This window comes from Hyposmocoma kahamanoa, unplaced genomic scaffold (assembly GCF_003589595.1).
Source record: "Hyposmocoma kahamanoa isolate Upper Pololo Valley unplaced genomic scaffold, ASM358959v1 79, whole genome shotgun sequence".
NCBI classification, from domain to species: Eukaryota; Metazoa; Arthropoda; class Insecta; order Lepidoptera; family Cosmopterigidae; genus Hyposmocoma; species Hyposmocoma kahamanoa.
Window position 1 is genome coordinate 2,952,526 of NW_020653993.1, and position 21,416 is coordinate 2,973,941.

General features: G+C 36.9%; 1 protein-coding gene across 2 annotated transcripts in view; it reads right to left on the minus strand.

Annotated features, from left to right (window-relative positions):
• Positions 1 to 21,416, minus strand: part of LOC113233571 (glycerol kinase) — a 42,851-nt gene that overhangs the window by 16,660 nt on the left and 4,775 nt on the right. For both annotated transcript variants that reach the window (XM_026468712.1, XM_026468710.1), the window contains exons 2-6: positions 9,873 to 9,955; positions 4,234 to 4,390; positions 3,658 to 3,759; positions 2,195 to 2,412; positions 816 to 925 (exon numbers count right to left, since the gene is read on the minus strand). In XM_026468712.1, the coding sequence (XP_026324497.1) occupies positions 816 to 925; positions 2,195 to 2,412; positions 3,658 to 3,759; positions 4,234 to 4,390; positions 9,873 to 9,955 (670 nt within the window). The remainder of the gene's footprint in view (positions 1 to 815; positions 926 to 2,194; positions 2,413 to 3,657; positions 3,760 to 4,233; positions 4,391 to 9,872; positions 9,956 to 21,416) is intronic.

Below are 21,416 nucleotides of genomic sequence, written 5' to 3' on the forward strand. Positions count from 1 at the left end.
GACGATCAACGATTTTTGAGTCGACTATAACTATGTACAGAAAAAAGGAAAATAATTGAATTTAACTTCTCTAAATATCGTTCATTGTCCCATCAGAACAGCAAGGCCAAAAAGGCCGCATTGGCAGAATCATAATATGATTAATTGACAATTCATATCGTACATTTTAAAACAAAAAAAACGCAATTTATCTATTTGACAGTGTTCTATGGTTCTACCTCCATGGAACACTGTCAAATAGATGAATTGCGTTATATGAATTGCAAGAAATTCATAATTTGATGAATTATCAATTAATCATATTATGATTCTGCCAAAACGGCCTTTTTAGCCCTGCAGATTTCATTACTTCTGATGGCTTATTAAGATCTATACAAACTCAAATGGCTTTGGTTGATTCCGTATAACAATGCAACTGTTGAATCAATCAATTTGGAAAAAAATATATAGTAAAATTGAGGATGTATACTGATTACCATACAGTGTGAAAACACGATTCCGAAAAATTTTCACGATAGAAAAAAAACACAAACGCACCATGAAATTTTGCAAGAAAACCGCTGCATTCAATAGGTACTTTACATATACCAATGTTTTTTTTTTTAATATCAACTGAACTAAATAGAACACATATGCCATACAACATACATTGAAATGGCATTAATTGCGTTTGCAAAAAATAAATTCTGAAATAAAGCCAGTGACCCTGCCGCTCGACCCAAGCAAAATGAACCGTATTAGTGCGGGAAAAAATTGTATTCGAGCTGAGGTAGCATCAAGTCTTAAAAAGAATTACGATATAAAATATCACTAACCGGCAAAGCATTGGGTCCCAGTTCAAAGTCTCTAAGTTCATAAGCAATGTTCTTGACGCGTTGGTCACATCGGTTATGTGAAGACCTCCGTTAGGACCGCCGGTTAAATTCTGAAATTAATTAATAATTTAAAGCTCTCTGTAATCCAAAGGGTGCTAGATGCGTGGCGCAACTTGGGAAAACAAGATTAGGTATCAAAGTAAATCTTTTTTACCCGACTGCGGGAGGATTGTTTTTCAAGTGTATGTATGTCCATTTCTTTTTCACGCTGTACAGCGTAAACGGCGTGATGGATTCTGACATTCGAGGTGTCGTTAGAATCGTCTTGATTGTGGGAGTGTCATAGGCTATAAAAATAATCATAATAGAAAATATATTTTTTTTTTATCTTTCCCGCTAAATATTTTTGCAGTCAGGTTTTTGTTTTTTAAATAATTTTTAAACTTGTTTTTTCTTTATTTTTTTTAATATCAAGTGACGGCACGAACAAGTGCGCCTGCTGGTAAGCTACACGCCTGTCGATAACAGTTGCAGTGCCATTCAGAGCTTTAAATCGCAACGATCTGAGGGGCACTGACATTGCGCTCGTCACCCTGAGACATAAGTTGACAAGAGCCATGTGCCTGTGTGTGTGCAATTTCTCCCTATCTCCAGGGTAACATTACCAACTTTAATATAAAGTGTATTGAATATGACGATGTTTTACTACCACGATATATATATTTCTACCCCTCCTACGTAAAGTATCGTATGTCGAAATTGCCAAGTTTACAGGGGAGCGTTTTAAAGTTCTGAATTCACTGAAAGAGTGATTATCTAATAACCGATATCTAGGATTGTATAAAACTCTATGTGAGTAACGAGCTTTGACTAGTTTTAGCAAACCGCGCCAGACGCTATGCTAACAAAGCTACGGAACGAACCAGGCAGCGTACCTCACGAATTTTTCTATGTGCTTGTTTTTGTGTGAAACTTTGTAATTGGTTTTTCAACCACTTTTTAGCCGTAGCGCCATCTATGAGAAATCTATGAAAGTATTTCGTCACCCAGTTAGGTACCTTTACAGCTACCAGCCCTGGCAAGAGATGTCGCTATTAAATGTAATCAAATTGTTATTGAACGTCAGAATGTTTCACCGCCATGATATTCAATTTAGTTTAGTACAGTTCAATTTAGGTTACTTTGTTATGATTTTAATACAAAGATCGAACATAAAGAAAAATTCTTAGAAAAAAGCAATTGATTAGTTCACATGTTAGTTAAAAGACTAGAAACGTAATAAACTTGTAAAAGGACTATAAAGATTTGATTATACTGTGTAGACTTATAACAAGGATGTTATAGACTTCACAAAGACTGTGAAGAATAAATGAACTCACCCAAACAATCCAAGAGTCAACAGTTCCAAACAAAAGCTTTTTGTCGCGACTGGCTCGTCGAACATTCTTAATATTGTCTTTCATCCACCTCATCTTTAAAGCACTGAAGTATGGACTAATGGGAAGACCGCTTATGGATTTTAAGTAGTTCTTATTTTGATCTGGTATTTTCGCCAAGATCGCGTCCACTGTGCTGACTGTACGGATGTCGTTCCATGCTGAAAAAAATTGTAAATAATGAAAGTTTTGTCTAATTTGACATAAAGTAAGAAGCTTAGTAGTAATAAAGAGTAAAAATAATAACTTCGTTGCCAAAACATAGAAATATGTACAAAGTTGTGCCAGGTTCCCAAACTAGGATGCCCTGCCCTGTGAGTAATTAGATCTAGTATAGTTAGGCACCTATAGCTAGTATTAGGTAGTTATATTTTGTGTTTAAGAAATAACAATAATAAATATAAATATGACGACCTCGGCGGCCTAATGGTATGCACTGTAGGCATTGGATGTGGAGACTCTGGATTCGATTCCCAGTCGCACCAACGGTTATGTTGCTTTTAACTGACTTCAAAAAAGGAGGAGAGTTCTCAATTCGACTGTATGTTTTTTTTTTGTACGTATGTTACGCGATAACTCCGGTATTTGTGAACCGATTTTCATGATTCTTTTTTTGTTGGAAAGGGGGTACTTCCATAGTGGTCCCATTTCATTTTGAAGAAAATCATCCACCTCTAAGGGTGGCTGTTCACGCATGAAGATGCATTTTTACAAATAGCGCCAAAATTTTACTTAAGGAACAATTATTTTAATGGTTGATTTTGCTATTTCTCCAATTCAAGGCGTTTTTCTCTCAATATACTTTGAGTAATGATGAGTGAACCGATTTTTATTATCTCCAGTATCAAGTCCTGTATAGTGTCGAACTAGAGGATATTTCAATAAAACTTAGCAAATAGACGTAATTCCACGTACTTTTGAGGTCGGTTTTTTTAGATTCATTGATCCCAAAGCCAAAGTAAGTGTTATGGAAATCGGAAACAACGACGTTACCACAATTACAATGTGTTGAAAAGTTACTTTTTCTACATTGACCCGGCCGGGATCGAACCCGGGATGGCTACACCATGAAAACCGGTGTGCAAGACACGCGACTTCAGAGGTTGTGTTCTTGCCAAATTTCGTAAAATTTAGTTGAAAACATTTAGTTTTCGGTTACCACACTGGTCTACCACGCAGAGGTCCCGAGTCCATTAGCTGGACCGGGAGAAATATTTGTTTGGGCTACATTTATGTATTTCTCTTGTGAGTTTGTGATTGTCTATGTGTTTGTATATGGCACCCTCATGTGTTGACTATACCCAATACGATATTGGTAAGTATTTATGTGTGTGCGTGTGTGTATGTGTGTGTGTGTGTGTCCGTGCGCGAGGGCGTGGGCGTGAGCGTGGGCGTGTGATATTCACCTATAGCAGGGTGCAAAGGTTCTCCAGTGAACTTGTCCCAGGCTATAGTAGTTTCTCTCTGATTCGTGATGCCTAGTGAGACGATGTCTTCCCTAGAATAACCTGAAACATTGACAAATAATTAATTGGGTACGTGATTTACTAGTGGTAGTACCACGGACAAAAACAATTACCCGTGATACCACTAGGCCTGTCGGTAGTAACACGGGAGATTATTAACTAGTAGTTCAGCTGGTAGTCCCACGGGCAACAAAGGGTGATAAGTTTATCTAACATGTCTGACATGTCACTTCAGGTGTGTGTTTATAGCTAAACGAACTCAACAGCACTGAATTGTCACTATCCACAACCACAGAGCTATTAATGGAATTTTTTCTGAAAATAAGCCGGTTCTCGTCTCGTCTCGCCTCGCCGGTGGAAAACCGCCTTTAGCTGGTGTAATTGTATAACAAATTTATTCATTTAAGACCAATTTTGCAGAGTGCTGTAAAGGACTGTGGCATAAATTGAGCAAAGTATAATCTATACAGTGCATAGTTGTCTTTCCTGTTGCCAACAAAAGTTAAATAGACTTACCTAGTTCTGACAACTCTTCCAACGCGTTCTCAGCGCACTTGTTAATATTTTGCATGATCTCCTTAGGGTCCTGTTCGTACCATCCTTCCTGCGGCTGTATCTCCGTTTTGTCTAGTTGATACGCTACTAGTTCTTCTGAACTTTCAGCTTCGAATATCTGAGGAAAGATAAGAAGATAATTTAATGACCTAATTAACATGGCGTACCTGAACAAAAAAGAAACAAATGGACAATGGCTTAAACTAGTTAGACCTTTTCCATGGAGACCTTTCTTAATCGACTTTAAAAAAAGAGGTTCACAATTCGACTCCATCTCCAAGGGTGGCAATCGCGCACTTTCCGGTAACCGATTTCAATAAAACTAAGAACTAATTCTAAGAACTTTGAGGTCCGTTTTTTTAGTACTCTGTGCTGAGATTTGTTTACAATATTACTCGTGGAATTAATCTCCTAAGGCCCGACATAAACCTACTAGGAAACGCGTTAAACGGCCAATGCATATTAAAATATACTAAATATAATGACGTATTGAGCACCTAATTTTGTGTCAAAAACGCAACCGGGATTATTTAAAGTAATTTTCTAAATATATAGCCTTATAGTTATGACTTGGGAAATTGGGTACCAGAGGTGGTAATGTGGTCGTTGTTGGTTTAACCAATAATGCACGTAAGTTAGTTCTAACTGATCTCCCAAGTATCATCTCATAGGGACTGATACCGGTTGAGCGTGGTGTTGTGGTGTCTTTTTATTTTATAATAATAAGTGACGGGACGAACAAGTCATCCGCCTGATGGTAAGCGACACGCTTGTCCATAATAGTTGCAGTACCACTCAGAGCTAGTTACCTATCAAAACCGGAACACAGTAATGCTGATATTACCGCTTGGCGGCAGAAATAGGTAAGGTGTACTGCCTTCCCTGGACGAACACTTTCACAAAGAGCCCTACCTGCTACTACAATTCTCTCTTCTTCTCCGCAATTGGGTTTCGTTAATTGTCAAGTTGACATGTACCATTCTCTCATTAATACAGAACATACAGAGCTAAATTATTATTTTATGGTTAATTGTGGTTATGATTTTGGTTTCGATTGTGATTTAAATTTAAATTTTGCTCCTAATTTTTATTTTTATTTATTTTTAATATTAAATTGAATTTCTAATCAATTTTATAATTTAAGAATGGACCCTAGAAATGCGAAACAAATTACTTTATTTATTATATAAAAACATTGGTGCCAAACAAACTGCCTACGTGGCCGAACGGTTACCATGCTGCTCTGACACGCAGAGGTCTCGGGTTCGATTTCTGTGTCGGGTTAAATATTTGTATGGCCTATATTTATTTCTCAAGTGAGTTTTCGGTGTAATTTCTAGGTGTCTATGTATGTGTCCATGGCACTCGCGGTACAGGGTTTCCCTAGTGCGGGGCTATGAGTGTGTGCTTTATTTATTTATTTATTATTAATGTTTCGCGGCAGAAATAAGCACGGTAGCGGTACTTCCCTGAACGAACTCTTCCACAAGTAGCTACAAAATACCTATGACGATAAATCATAAATCACAATTTTAATTTATTTTCCACGAGGTATACTCACAATGCATACGTTTATATCACCAGTTCATTTACCTTTTGTCATTGCCTCATAACCCTTTCATCCATGCTGAATTATGTCAGTATATATGTACAATATACAAGGTCATACCTCGCGTCACGCATATTTCTTTTCACATATTCCTTTACGTACGTAATAAGTACATATGATATCACGTACAAGCAACACAATAGAAACACCTTTTATACATTACTATTACATAGACAATGTAAACCTAGCTTATTTTGTAACCAGAATATACAGGGTTATTTTTAAAACACTAACAACCTCGCAAGATTGTATTGCTAACATTTTATACAACAGTAATCATGTGGCGGGGAAACTACAGCATATAAAGCAGGTCCTGCATGCGAGTTGACGATTCCACGCCAATGCCACAGATGCCGTGTGAAACCACCAACAGTTGAGCGAAGACCTGCCATTTTACCTTACGTGAGAGGTGTTACAGACAAGATCGGAAGAGTCCTCAAGCGTGCGTCTATCAAGACCTATATCAAGCCCCTGAGGAAAATGTCTCAGTTCCAGAGACCCGTGAAATGTAACATCCCCTTACAGGATGCAGGAGTTTACAAGCTTGACTGCGGGTGCGGTCTCTCTTATATTGGACAAACGAAGCGAAGTATTTGTACCCGCGTCAAAGAACATATAGCTGATGTCAAACACCGCCGCGTAAACCAGTCAGCAGTTTGCGAGCATGTCATGGATTACATGGACTAAACATTCAATCAAGGTTGACAAGCTCCAGGTCCTTGCAAAAGAAGTCCGTTACATAACATCCTAATTTCGGCAGGGAAGATGGTTTCTCCGTAGCACCAGTTTGGGATCCAGATCCAGAAGACTGCAGTACTGATTAATATGTTTTAATTTATTCTAATTTCCATTATTAATTAATAATAAATTTAACTTAATAAAGATTCATATTGTTAAAATAAAATCATTTGTGAAACATATAACCGTCACTAAGGGACTTAAAACGTCGGTTTGTTTGAAAAAAAAAAAACAAATATATGCGATTTAAATCCTTAAAAATTTTAACTGCTTCTGTGGCCGGACGGTTACCATGCCGGACTGCCACGCAGCGGTCCCAGGTTCGATTCCCGGGCCGGGAGAAATATTTGTATGGCGTACATTTATTTCTCTCATGAGTTTGGGTGTAATTTGTAGTTGTCAATGTGTGTTTCCATCCGCGACACAAGATTTCCCTAGTGCGGGGCTATGTTGAGTGTGTGCGTTATTATTATTATTAATCCGGAAAAATAGTTTCATTTCCTATGTGTAACAACCGCGAAAACCTAAAACATCGACACATATAGATATACAAAGTACAATAACGTAATTTGTATTCAACATTCGAACAGGTGAGCAAATACTAATGGAAAATTTGTTATTTTTAATTGATTTTCAATTCGAAATACTTTAGTATTTGTAAATTCTAAATATACTTTTTTCAATGTAAAATCAACGTGGTTAAAGGTATTTTGTGAATTGTGATGTCAAAGTTGTAACGAGTGAATTTGACAATCTCGGTGGCCTGACGTGACGATTTGAACTTTGGGCACTGGATTAGGAGATCCCGGGTTCAATTCCTGGTATGACAAATGGAATCGAACTTTTCTAAATTGGTTCTAACTGAGTATACTATTGCTCTGGTACTCAATAGTACAGTAAATTCCCTTGTTTGGGATCAGGTAATTGGCATGGTTGTCTGGTACACAGAACAATAAATACAGTAGACTATAGGTCTCGAAGAACTTAATGGAGCTCGGTCCGCCATTTTCGCTTTGTATGGTATGGTTGTGTCATTCTTTCGTGCAAATCATCGGAAAGTCTTATTTTAATAAATTTTCAGTTTATTGAAATATTTTTTTTATTACACGAAACGAAAGTAAAGCTATTACTCCTGCAATATGGTCGCTTCTCTTTTGGAGAACTAAATTAATAACTCCAATTCGTTTAGCAATTAACCACTAGATGGCAGCACATTGATTGAAATTTTAATATAATATCAAGTTTCTGGCTGCTCAGTCATTTTACTTACGTACATAAATATTTAAGTTAGGAAGGATATTAAATACGTAATATATGTATAAGTTGTGATCATTTTTGTGGCATCAACTTACCTAATACTATTACTGTTTCAAATAAGAGTTTAAGGGCGACCTTGATTTGAGTTTTAGGCTCTCCTGTAAAATTTTGTCTAAAACACTTGCTAGATTTTGTAATGGGGTAGTCGTGCTATCGAACTGAAGCTACAATTCTTAATGGCCAATAACCTGACACACCTAAGTCACGTTTTACTTTGTAAACTTCCACTCATAAAGCAGGTTAAAACTGGATAGATAAACCACAACTACTATATACTATTAACTTGTTCGACCTTGTGTTATTTACATAGTTCATTTGCATACGAAGCAAACTGTGGTGTCGCATTGTCCATAGTTAATCTGGTAATTTAAGTCACCTGTCAATTGGTAATACTAATACCTGGGTTGAATAACGTTTTACATAGTTTTGTAAATCAAAATAAAACAATAAATTTAGATGACAACGATTCAAATTTTTACTGTATTAAAAAAAGTAAGATTTGGCAATCAATATGAATAAAAAATGATATCTGATTAATGTCCACCACGGCCACAGATGTCGATTCTTTCATCAAAGTTTTTAATCACTTTTTGACAAAATGGTGGGTCTATTTCGTTAATCACTTCACAAATTTTGAGTTTTAAGGCTGCAATCGATTAGATTGGCTCCGTATAGACTCATGAAAAATAATCCAGCGGTGTTAAATCACATGATCGAGCTGGCCACTTAACTGCTGAATATCGTGAAATTATACGATCGGGAAATTTGGTTTGCAATAAATTCATTGTTTCGGTGGCCGAGTGACTTGTGTCTGTGTCTTGTTGAAACCACATGTTAGTGATATCAATATCATCAATAATAGGCCAAAATTGAGTAGCAAAATTGAATAACGTAATCCATTGACAGTAACCGGATTTCCTGCCGAATTTTTGGAAAAAAAGCTTTATTAAAACCAAAATTGAATTTTAAAACAGGACGTAAATATTTTTAAACTGACTTGAAAAAGTAAAACATGCTTCCCTGAAAAATATTTCAAAATGGCGATTTCGCCCTTTCTTCAAAACACCGACGATATCCTTATGTAAAACAATAAGTGATTATTTGACCCCCACCTCACCTGATGGAATGTGACGATGGAGCATGCATACCCAAATAATGTCTATTCACTCTTGCCTAAAAAGGCCCAAGTTATAGCGTTCACGGAATGGAAAGGAGAAGGTGAAATGAAATCGTGCAATTCCCTCGCACAGTTTCCGAGATTTATCCTGCAGAATGCCGATGAGCAAGCAACTTTACGGCGCGGTGTTCATAGCCTAGTGTTTAGCTTCGCTAAATTCTGAGTCACCTACAAGCCTCATAACACGCTTTTCATAGGTGGCCAGTTGATATTTAGCAGTACCATCCCATGTGGGATCTAAGGGAGGTGCCAGATGTTGAAGGGACGATGTTACAGAAATTGGTTGATTCACCGATATTCCATTCCTATGTTATATTTTTTGTATGTTGTACACATTGATGGCGCGTTCCCATTATGTCGTGACAACAGATAGTCGTGCACTTTAAAGTGTCGGAGCTTGTATATTTAATTGAAGTTGTTCACATATAGTAAAACACGATTAACGACAACTTTCTATCACGACTTTTTTGACGTAAGGATGCGTTCCCATTATGTCGTAACGTTTTATTTATTGTTGAACGACTGTCGTGTTTAGTTATTCCCACTAGATCGTGGCGACAATTTATCGGTTCACGGCAGTCGCTTTGTTATTTGCACGGCAGAATCGTTTGAAGGTGCGATAGATAATCGCAGCTTCAAATGACAGATAGTCGTAACATTTTTATCGTGACGTTTATTTATCGTCACACGTTACGACATAACGGGAGCGCGCCCTGAGTGTTTAGCGTAAATAGGTAATTATGTTGTTATGTAACGTACCACGAATCTAACTGTCTTGGTGCCATCATCTATGACGCCAACCAACGACCTTTTGATGCCGTCCTTAACGGGCATCTCGCCGCCTGTAACAAATAAGATAAAATGTTGAAAGAAAAAAGTAAAGAAAGACTTTCTTTTTAATTCTAGGTACTTTTAATATACTGTCTTCCTGTGCTAAGGAAGACAGTATATTAAAAGTTTTTTATTTTTTATTAACAATAAAGTTTTTGATCACGTCTTTTTTTAAATATTTTTTTATTTTTAATAGCAGTAGAGCTCTTTTTGAAAGAGTTTGTCCAGGGAAGTTTTGCCCCCTTACCTATTTCTGATATTGGGTTTAGACGCCTTTTCTGCCGTCACCGCCACCTGTGAGAAACTTATGAAAGTTTCTTCACTTCACACAGTCAAATACCTTTACAGCTACGAGAGGCTGATGAACTTAATAACTGACTTTTCTTCTAATTAGTTCTGGTCTAGGTGTTCTGGATTCTCTGGTACTCATAGTATAGGAAATTTAAAACCAGGTAAATGGTGGGGCAGATTATTATTAATTATATTAACTAATTATTTCATCATCTAATTGATTAGTTCATCACACATGTTTATTAAGAATTTCTTTATCAGAATCAGGTTTACAAACCTATCTACTTTGTTAATCGCAATTAGATTGTATTAGTGAAGACCTACATATTAATCTACTAAGGAATGTAATTGTACTTGTTTTTTTCCTATCTATTTATATATTATTGAGTGTGGGTGTTTTTCCATGATGACCTCTATGACATGTTCGCCAATATATGCGTGAGTAGTTTGAAATTAAGAAACGAGTTATCGGTGCTTTTTAAAAATAGTGACCCAATCCAAAATATTTCCTTTTCACTTTTATTGTGAATGGGACACTGTGCTGTTCATAGGTTAAAACAATCACAATGGCATGATAATGTTGACAAAGTACACGATTATGTCAATTTTGCGAAGCATCTTCCTGACAAAAATATATGTTTTTGAAATAGAGCACTTCTAGAAAGCAATCATTATATTTTTGTGTGTTTTTCATATTTTTATCCGACTATATTATAAAAGCTTTTTGATGTAAAGAAAACCGCTTTTCTACGCTAGTAATGCTCACATTACTGCTTGGCGGCAAAAATAAGTAAGGTGGCAGTACTTCCCTGGACTCTTTCACAAGGAGCTCTACTGCTCTCATAAATTTATTAATAAATAAATTTTGGTTTCATGTGCGATATGCAGGTACATAATATGATTATGCATGATAATTTAATTTATTCACAAGTACACAAACCGTTTACTTGATTAACTCCGTAAACACGTACATTAACCTTTGCTCTTAGTACTCAAGTTAAAAGTAGTTTCAATAGAAGCGCACGCCACATCACTATATACACTATAGTTCGGTTACTGCAAAAGATAGTTCATGCTATCTCACTCTATCTTACACAATAAAAAGCAAATCATCCGAGGTGATAATGTAAAAATTATTTATGCGTGCCATACATATTCGTTCGTGGCCTAATTACGGGGAAATACACTTTATGAGGAAATATGTATCTAAATGGCACTTATGTATAGAGATGGGTAAAACTGCTTATTTTTTAAACGTTTAAACGTTGTGCTTTTTTTTAAAAAAGCGTGTTTTTTTAAACGCTTTTTAGTTTGAAGCTAACAAAATCGTTTAGAAAACGTTTAAGCGCATAGACTTTTATGTTTTTTTAAACAGCTTTTTTAAGCTTGCAACGTTATGTTGAATTAATTTGTTTAGTAAACATAGATGCCGCTACTTGAAACTTAGGCACGTTGTAAAAAATGAAATTGTTGAATCCCTATAGAACTGACCAGTAACCAACGCTTATGCTTAAAACGAAAGTGCTTTTCGTTTAAACACCCATCTCTAACCATGTAACAACCTCTTTATTCCACAAGAGAAATGCGTAAAAATATTGATAAATATTAAAGAAGCAGACCACAATAAGACCACATTTTGCAACTCTGAATACATTAAATTTTATTTCAATACTGTGACTTATTTGGACCAGGCAGGGAAAATCCTTTTTTTTAATGAAACCTGTTGATTTGACGAACTAGTCGTGCGCCTGATGGTAAGCGACACGTCTGTCTATAGCAGTTCCAGTGCCACTCAGAGCTTTAAGCGCCCGTCACCCTGTGACATAAGTTGACAAGTCCCTGTGATTTCACCAGCATCCTTAACCCTCAAAACCGTAACACAGTAATGCTCGCATTACTGCTTTACGGCAGAAATAGGTAAGGTGGCAGTACTTCCCTGCACGAACTCTTTTACAAAGAGCTCTACTGCTACTAATTGAAGACTGTTTCAAGCGTACACACTAGAACCTCGTTACTGTATCTGTCACGTCACGTTGCAGCTCGGTAATAAGTTTAGGCGCTTTAGACGCTTATAAAAGCGCTGCAGTGACCCGGCAGCCGCGCGTCTGTAATTTTTAGTTCACTAAATTATGACTGCAAAAGTGGCGCGCTCATGTCTGGCCCTGTACTCTCGTTTTCCATCCGACATCCGACCGCGGCGACTGCCCGGTTACCACGCCTTCATGTACATTCATGGCGCATCTGAATTCTATTTACTAGCCAACAACATTTAAATTCTTCTGAAAAATACAACCGCGCGGTGGCCGTGCGGCGCGATCGCGCTCTCTCGCCCGGCCGCCGCGCGGGCCGCCGCGTAGACCAAATTCAAGCCAGTCCAGTTCTTGAAGGTAAGAGGGAATTGGAAGACTGTAATAAGTTACACGACGACCTCCCAGAACACATCAAAGGCGTATGTGTGCCATCAGGGTATACAAAACGGCGAATCTGGGGCAAGGAGAATTGTAAGCAGTCTAGAAAGTGCTGTAAAGAAACCTGATTAAGCACGACATGCCCGTTAAACCAAAGTGGTCGATAGGGCCTTGGTAAGTTGGCCGGTATGCTCAGGATTTGGTTGGTTGTCAAATCAAACACTCTAGAGTGACATGATAAATACATCAATAACCTCCTACACGAAATGCAAGTGATAAAATAACATTGATAACATTTTTATCGTTATCTGAGGGCATGGAAGTACCCACGCAAAGTCGAGCAATCACGGCCATGTAGGCAGCTCTCTCTCATCAATTCATCATGTAGGTATGACTATAAGAATACTTTATGCACTTTTCTGAGCTCCTAAATTACTTAAAGTGGTTTAAAAAATATACATTTGGTGAGCAATTGGCGTTTAATTTATTGGAGTATCAATGGTAAAATTTACGCTAAATTGGCTCAACGTGCTCCTCCAAACGAAAAAAGATACAACTCACATTTTTATCAAAATTTTGTTATATACATTTTGGTAGAAATCTATCTTAATGTTGGACGGTAATCTACCAAAGTCGAAATTTTTTTCCGAAATAACGTTTGTTCGAATTTTCATTACATCGAAAAGCGAATTATAACAAAACAATTGTTATTTCAGGATATGTTGAATGTTTATCGCAAAGACATGATTAGGTTCGGTTAGGTTAGGTTAAATTGAGTTTAAAATAAAAACATTTTCCTCTCAAAATTACTTTCGAGGTTATGAAATTTCGACCAAACGTTATTTCTGGAAAATGTCATTTAGGACTACTGTGCTTTTATTATATAATTCAATTACAATAATTACTTCATAAACAATACCAATAATTATAACTTTTCTTAAAAAAACCGACCTCAAAGGTTTGCTTCTCGGCTACGGCTTTCGGTTTTTTTATTGGAATTACATTTGCTATTTCCTACTTGTGTCTTTCTCTCTTCCGATAGCATATGAGATTTCACAACTTTGTAAAGTGAGAGAGTCACGCAACTTGGCTTACTTTTTTAACATTTAACGTTTTCAAAGAGACTAAACTATCGGCAAGGCACTCAACTTTATTGGTATTCAATCATCGAGTGCCATAATTGTAGACAAAACATTTTATGATAAAATCTTATCACGCGTATCTCGAAAAGGTCGATTAATAAAGCGTGTGTCGATTATGATACGAAGGTACTTATGTCCATAGTACTGTTTCAGATTAAACAGACAAGGATGAATCAGAAATTGAGGACTTGTTATACAGTGTATATTCATTTTTAATCAGGATATCAAGCAACGGGACGAACAAGTCGTTCGACTGGTGGTAAGCGACACGCCTATCCATGACAGTTGCCACTTAAATCGCAAAAATCTGCGGGGCACTGCCACTACGCCCGTCACCTTGGAACATAAGTTGACAAGTCCCATGTGCCTGTAATTATACCGGCACCCTTAAGTTCAATTGATATTGCGGCGGAACAGGATGGAAGCGAATTTTTGTAACAATATTATACTTAGCATAATGAACTTTATGATTAATTGTGTAACGTACAAACTAGATACGAGCCAAAATCTTCCGCGGAATGCGCGAGCATTCTCGAGCATGTGCGAGAATTCCGCGGAAGATTTTGGCTTAGCATAAAATTCATTATGATATGTACAATACCGTTACAAAAATTAACTTCCTTTCCGTTCCGCCGCAATATAAATTGAGCCTTACCCTTCAAAACTGAAACGCAGTAAAGCTCACATTACTGCAATAATAGAGTACTCTTTCACAAGGAGCTCTAACGCTAACTAAACTCTACTACTAAGCTATGACTGGATCTAAGGTTCGTAACCACTTAATCCTGCTAGTTTTTTAATATAAATTACCACAATTTCTTATGGAAAGTTGCCAAAACTTCCACTCTCTAATAAACTGCACTGAAGTCCGAGCTCAAGGTCGATATTAGGTCCCTAGGTCCCAAACAATAAAGTGCAGGTCTTTGTCATCATTGAAGTTATCCAATATGACGATGACCATAGTCTACTGATACCAGAGAGTTTGAGATATATGTTGAATTACGTCTCAGCTAGTGATGAAAGAGACTCAGGGTCGTATTCCAGAACTCTACTCAATACTCAAGTCAGGACTTGAGTATTGCAGTGATCACTGAAAATCATACTCAATTCCTTGCCATTAGGGTCGTATTTCCAGTGCTTGAAATTATACTCAAAAATCGTTGAAAATTAGTCGAGGTTTTTTAAAAGACCTTAAAAGACTAAGGGTCGTATTCTAGAACTTTACGCAATGCTCAAGTCAGGATTGCAATGGAAACACAAACACAGGAAATACGACCCTAATGGCAGGGACTTGAGTATGATTTCGAGTGCTTTAAACCATACTTAAATCCTGACTTGAGCATTGAGTAGAGTTCTAGAGTACGACCCTGAGTCTCTTTCATTGCTAGTCTCAGCCGCTACGCAATACCTATAGGAGTTAGTTGTTAAGACGGCCTTAAAGTCAAACGATTTAAAGTCCGTTTTTCAATACTCTTACTAGCAGTACTGGTTTGGTGCTGATATGTTAAATGGACGATAATCGTAACCTGTTTGCAGTGTGATTGTAATTATACGCTTCGAAATACATTCTCGTTATCTAGGAATTTTTTACAGCATTTCCAAGAAGTTTTAGTTTACTACTGAATGAGGAAAACCTACAAGGAAATAAACATTTAAACTGTTGCCTTCCAACTACCGTAAATTATCTTGGCAATTTTCGTCTTCGTGAAACTATGACATTGAAGGGTCATGTTACATTGGTTAGATACTGTGGTCTAATTATACATAGGGAAGCACGAGACAAAAAAAACGAAACTTTTTGTTGAAAATTGAACAACGATCTCGCTGCCGACAGCGAATTTAAATTTAATTATAAAACAGGTAAAACGAGGAAAATCGATGCACCTACAGTTATGCGGTCCTTTCAACTCCACTACATAGCGTTTCAATAAAACTGTCTGACGTCCTCGGTGGCACAGCGATTCTTTTTCTTCTTTATAATGTTATAGCTCCATCGATTGTATCGAAAGTTTAGATTTTTTTTGACTCGATGATTCCGCCGATGTCAAGTTAAGGAAGACTAGATAAAAGAAGAGGTGTAAGGAAGGAGGAAGTAATCATTACAATGACGTAACATTAATAATTCAGACATTTTTGGCAAAATTTTACCTCCTTTCACAATCTATGGATAAAACTGTCGACAACAACTACATGACTATTTAAAATTTTATTAAAACTGGTGTCCCTGCACATGTCATTTTACTCAGTCTTCAAAAAAGACATACTATACTTTGATACCAGGTTTAATCGTCTGGTAGATTATTCTTATTAGTTTGTGTAGTTTAACCTCGGCGCCAGGTATTTAATTGATGTATTCTTTTTTAATCTATTTGTTGTTTGGAAGGCATGTGATAAAGCAGCCATAAAACAAATTCATGTGGCTTAATTCATCAAGATATAAACGAGAACTTGTGTACATATTTAATGTATATTCTGCAAGGTTGATTCGAAGACATGTGGCCTTAACCCTTCTAGGGTATCTTACCATGGAGACTCACTATATTTACGCCATGTCTGTCTGTCTGAATGTAAGTTACGGTTATTGTAGCTGATGATCTCAAAAAGATATTTTTTCTGGTGCAGTGTTTTAAAAACCTCTTCATATATCTTAGTTATTGTACCTGGTGACAGCTGTGTAGAGGCGTATTTTGCTATGTTGGAAACACCGCTACATTTACGCTGTCTGTCTTTCTAGCACAATATAAGTCAAAATGTTTGTAGAAAACTCTCTACATTTACGGCTTATCTGCCTGTCGGACTGAATATAAGTCAAAATGTTAGCAGTTGGTGACCTTAGAGGTCTTTAGGGTACTGTGCGTAGAAATCTCTCTACATGTAGGGCATATCTGTCTGTTTGGCAAAATATAAGTCAAAATGTTAGGCAATTGGTGACCTCAGAGATGTTTAGGCTATTGTATTGTAGAAATCTCTGCATTTACGGCATATTTCGCTGTCTGACTGAATATAAGTCAAAATGTTTGCAGTTGGTGACCTTAGAGGTGTTTAGTGTACTGTATTGTAGTAACCTCTCTCTACATCTACGGCATAGGGCTGTCTTGTTTGACTGAATATAAGTCACAATGTTCGCGGCTGGTGACTAGAGGTTTTTTAAAGTACTGTGTTATAAAAACATCAATTTAAGTTCATGTCTGTCTGTTTCAGTTATTCTCAGGCCGCCAGCTTCGCCTTAAAGAGGCATTTTTCAGAAAGCTATATCAAGGATACCTCTACATTTACGCCATGTCTATTATATCGGGCTACATCTAAATTCATCATATTACACATAAAGTTAAAGTTGTTAGTCATGTCCACGTCATATCCATTAATTTTGTAAGAGATTGAAATTGATCGCTATAGATTTATTTTCTCTTTTAGGTAGCCTACCTGGACCCCGATTCAGAATTCTTCGATATTTTAAGCGAATCGTTCGATTGGATATCGTTCTCGGATCAAATTTGGATACGATATCATTATCCAACTGCGTTTACGGAGTTAGTCCGTGAAATAAATTATAAGAAAAATTAAAATCCTTTTGCATACATTTTTAAGACAATATAGGAATCCAAATCCAGAGTTTATTTAAAATAATAAGAGATTTCCAAATTACATTCTTGCTTTGTAAACAATAGGACGTTCGGTAACTTTCATTCGATAACTGTGTCCTGAATACCGTTGTAGCCTTTGCCGGTCGAGAAGTTCGAGTAATCGTACGGGTGTGACGTCAATTCGGTTCGGTTTCGAATACGACAGTTTGAGTTCGATTCTGTGTTGTAAATAAAAATTAAAAGAAATCAGTTGAAAACTGAGTTATCGTAAAGTTCTGAATAGACCCCCTGATATACATTCGGGTAGTGCAAGAATGCACCCATTTAACATTTCGCGATAAAATATTTTTTTCCTATGTATTGTGATAAAACGACTATTGCAACAATAATATCCTTTTCATTAAATTCCATTGCATTATTATCGGCTTTATTTATTAGAAACTAAATCGTTTTACAGGGGGTGTTATAACGACTTTGTTTTGCGAGATTAAGTGTATGTAAACACGATAACGTAACAATAAATTTACACTCAGCTTACAACGTCATAGTCTTGGTTTAACAAAGACTGATGACAAAGATAGTATCACTATGTGTCCCACCTCCAACTTTATAGATAATTTAAGCTTTGTAAAAAATTATCACTAACGAAACGTAGAAAACAAAGTCCAAAATGCCAATGATGGTTGTCTGTCACTGCGTTTATACATAGATGTGGAATCAACTTGAGCCAGTTACAAGAGTGTTTTTCACGCTAATTGCATGAACATAAACGTTTACTTCAACTCTCTTAATGAGTAATGTAGTAATTTCACGAAATTTTGTTTTACATCTCTTTTTTTTACTCAAAAACAGGTGCACATTTGACCTCCGTCTCACCTGATGGAAAGTGATGATAAGGTCGACGATGAAGCATGCACACCTAAATAATGCCTGTGTACTCTTGACTTCAAAAGGTCCAGGTTCTCTACATAAGAAATAAGTGTGGAAAAATAATTTAAAATCCACATAGGAAATGGAAACTACTTTTTAGGATATAGATCACGTATATATTTGTTTTTTTCAAATAAACAACGTTTGGGAAAACAATTAATATTCAATCAGCCGGGTCCATGGGGCCCGTAAAGGGCCTGAAACGTCAGTTTGTTTGAAAAAACAAATGACGCGATTTACATCGGAAAAATACACACATCAAAAGTGTCTAGGGATCAAGTGAATATTTTTGAAATAAAAATTATTTAAGCAATATTTACCAAATCCAGTCTTCCAGGACGACTTCTTACTTTAATGCTTATGTTTTATTTAACCGCTTACCCCTATATTTAATTAAAATAAACTAAAATTGATGTTTTTGCAAATTGTGGGAAAAAACTCAAATTAACGGCGTCAATTAAATGACAAAAAAATGGCGAAATTGATGATTTTGCTCATTTTTATTGTAAAGATAAGAAAATTAATAATCTGTATTTCCACCATTAATACGAATCACACAATTACAGCGATTTGGCATGCTTAAGATGAGTTCATCAAAATCACTTTGAGGAATGGCCGCCCATGTGTTTTGTAACAAGTCAAAATATTGTTGTAGAGTATGTACGGTATGCATACTCGGCACAGCTCTTCTTTGAAGCATATCCCATGCGTGCTCAATTGGATTGAGGTCTGGCGATTGAGCAGGCCACGGCAGAACGTTGATACGAGCTTCGGCAAGAATGCGTGTTACGACTCTAGCCGTGTGTGGACGTGCGTTGTCATGCATTAGTTGAAATGAATCACCCAACTGGCCCCGCAAAGGGATGATAACATCTGAAACAATCCTCTCTGCGTAAACTTGTGCATTGAGGTTACTCCTGATCCAAATGAGATCGGTTTTTCCGCCGATCCAAATACCGGCCCATATCATTATTGTTCCCCCACCATATGGATGAACTTCCTGACAATATCTCAAACGTTCATGACGTCCAGATGTTCTCCAAATTCGAGTACGTCTTGTATCCGGTCTCATGACGAAGCGGGATTCATCCGAAAAGCACACATAGCGCCAGTCTTCTTCCTCCCAGTTTCTGTGTTCGCGAGCCCATCGTAAACGGGTCCTGCGATTGCAGGGTGCAATAGGTGGAACTCTGAGCGGCCTTCGGGATCGCAGACCCACTTCACGTAAACGATTTCGGATTGTTTGATCGCTTATTGGCAAGCCTGAGGAGCTGTGGAGCCTCGTAACCAACATCATGGCGGTCATGGTACGATTCCGTCGAGCAGTATTTTGGATATACCGGTCCTGTCTGCGAGTCGTGATGCGAGATCGTCCTCCATGTCGCTCGGCCACGCTGCCCGTCATGCGATAGCGCGTCCAGAGGCGACTTATGACGCTCTGTGTAGTGTTAAGAGTGAAAGCCACAGCACGTTGCCTGGAACCAGCTTCCAACATTCCGACGGCTCGCATCATCACTTCTCGGGTTAAATGATGTCGTCTCTCCATAATAATGTAAATTGTTTCGGTTCCGATGCAGATATTGTAATGATTTTGTCAAAACGCTATAACTCATTTTTATACAAAACCACATTGACAATCGATTTTCTTCTTATTATCGAATTTTAAACAATATTCCTTATTTAAATGTTAAAACTCACTAAAAAGTATCAATAGCGATACAAAAAAGTTAATATAATTAACCCTAATTGCAGCATTACTCTTAAACGTACTTGATCCCTAGACACTTTTGATGTGTGTAGTTTCCATTTAGTTTAATGTTGCCATTTATAACGCTGTTTCTACTATCTCTAAAATCATTGTCAGTTAGTAAATGCAGTTGTTTCAATCAATTCAAAGTCACGTTTGACGGACAGTTTAGCAATCGCAGTAAAAATTTTAATTTAGTATACATATAGGAAGAAGCTAATGCATATATTCTGAATTTCACAATCGGTCGCCTTCTATGACGGCCATAAAAGATAATGGAGTTATATAGTAATAGAGTAGTGGATAAGGAGTTCTATTTCGACAATAAAGTGACAATAAATGTAATAACATCCACAAACACACAATTGTATAGGGGTTAAGAAAAATAAAACATGTTTTGCATTTGACAGCTAGAGAAAGAAGAATTTTTGTACTGTCTTGATCACAGACATATATGTAGATAGACGCCGCAAGTACAGCAACTTGTATGAAAACCGAGCGTGTCACATTTTATGTATCCACCATGACGTCACAAGAAGTATTTAGTGATGGAAACCTCCTTCCGCGCTAAATCGATTGATTGAACGGAGTACACGTATTACATTCAATTAATCGATTCAAGTATTCGTTGATTACAAGTAGTCGTGAAACATTAATACAGTAGAAAAATACCAAAACAAGATATTTATGTCCTTTATTAAAAGTTGTTTTAAAAAAATTTTGATTACTTAATAATTTAAATTTTTATTGAATTGATATTCAATTATTTTTTGTGAAATTACTCCACTAGTTTGTTATAATTATTAATACAAAGATCGAACGAACACTCAGAAAAAAATCCATCCATCCGGCTGGATTCGAACCGACGTCTTCTAGCTTACCGTGCCAGACGCTATACCAACTAAGCCACGGAACGAACCAGCGAACCTCACGAATTTTTCTATGTGCTTGCGTCGTGTCTTTGTATTTGGTTTTTCAACGACTTTTTAGTCGTAGCGCCATCTATGAGAAATCTATTATTTTTATTAACTATTAAAATTTAATCATCAAATATATCGCACCAAGTAAAAACCGCAATGTATTACAAATCATGAGGCATACACTCAGTTGCATATTTGTTTTGTCGAAATTCATACAAAACCAAAATAATTGTTTTTAAAATAAATTATGCATCTTCTGATTAGAAAATCACTTGCCCGTGGAAGGAAACGTCCCTGTTTACTCGTTTACGGACAGTTATGGTGCTTTTGCAGTTTATGATGGCACAATTATGCATTTTTCGCGTTTTCGAATGGTGTTTATCTACGATAACGGTCGAGCGCGTTCTGTAGCTCGAGTGTAAGTTTTTCATCATGGCAAACGTAACGAAC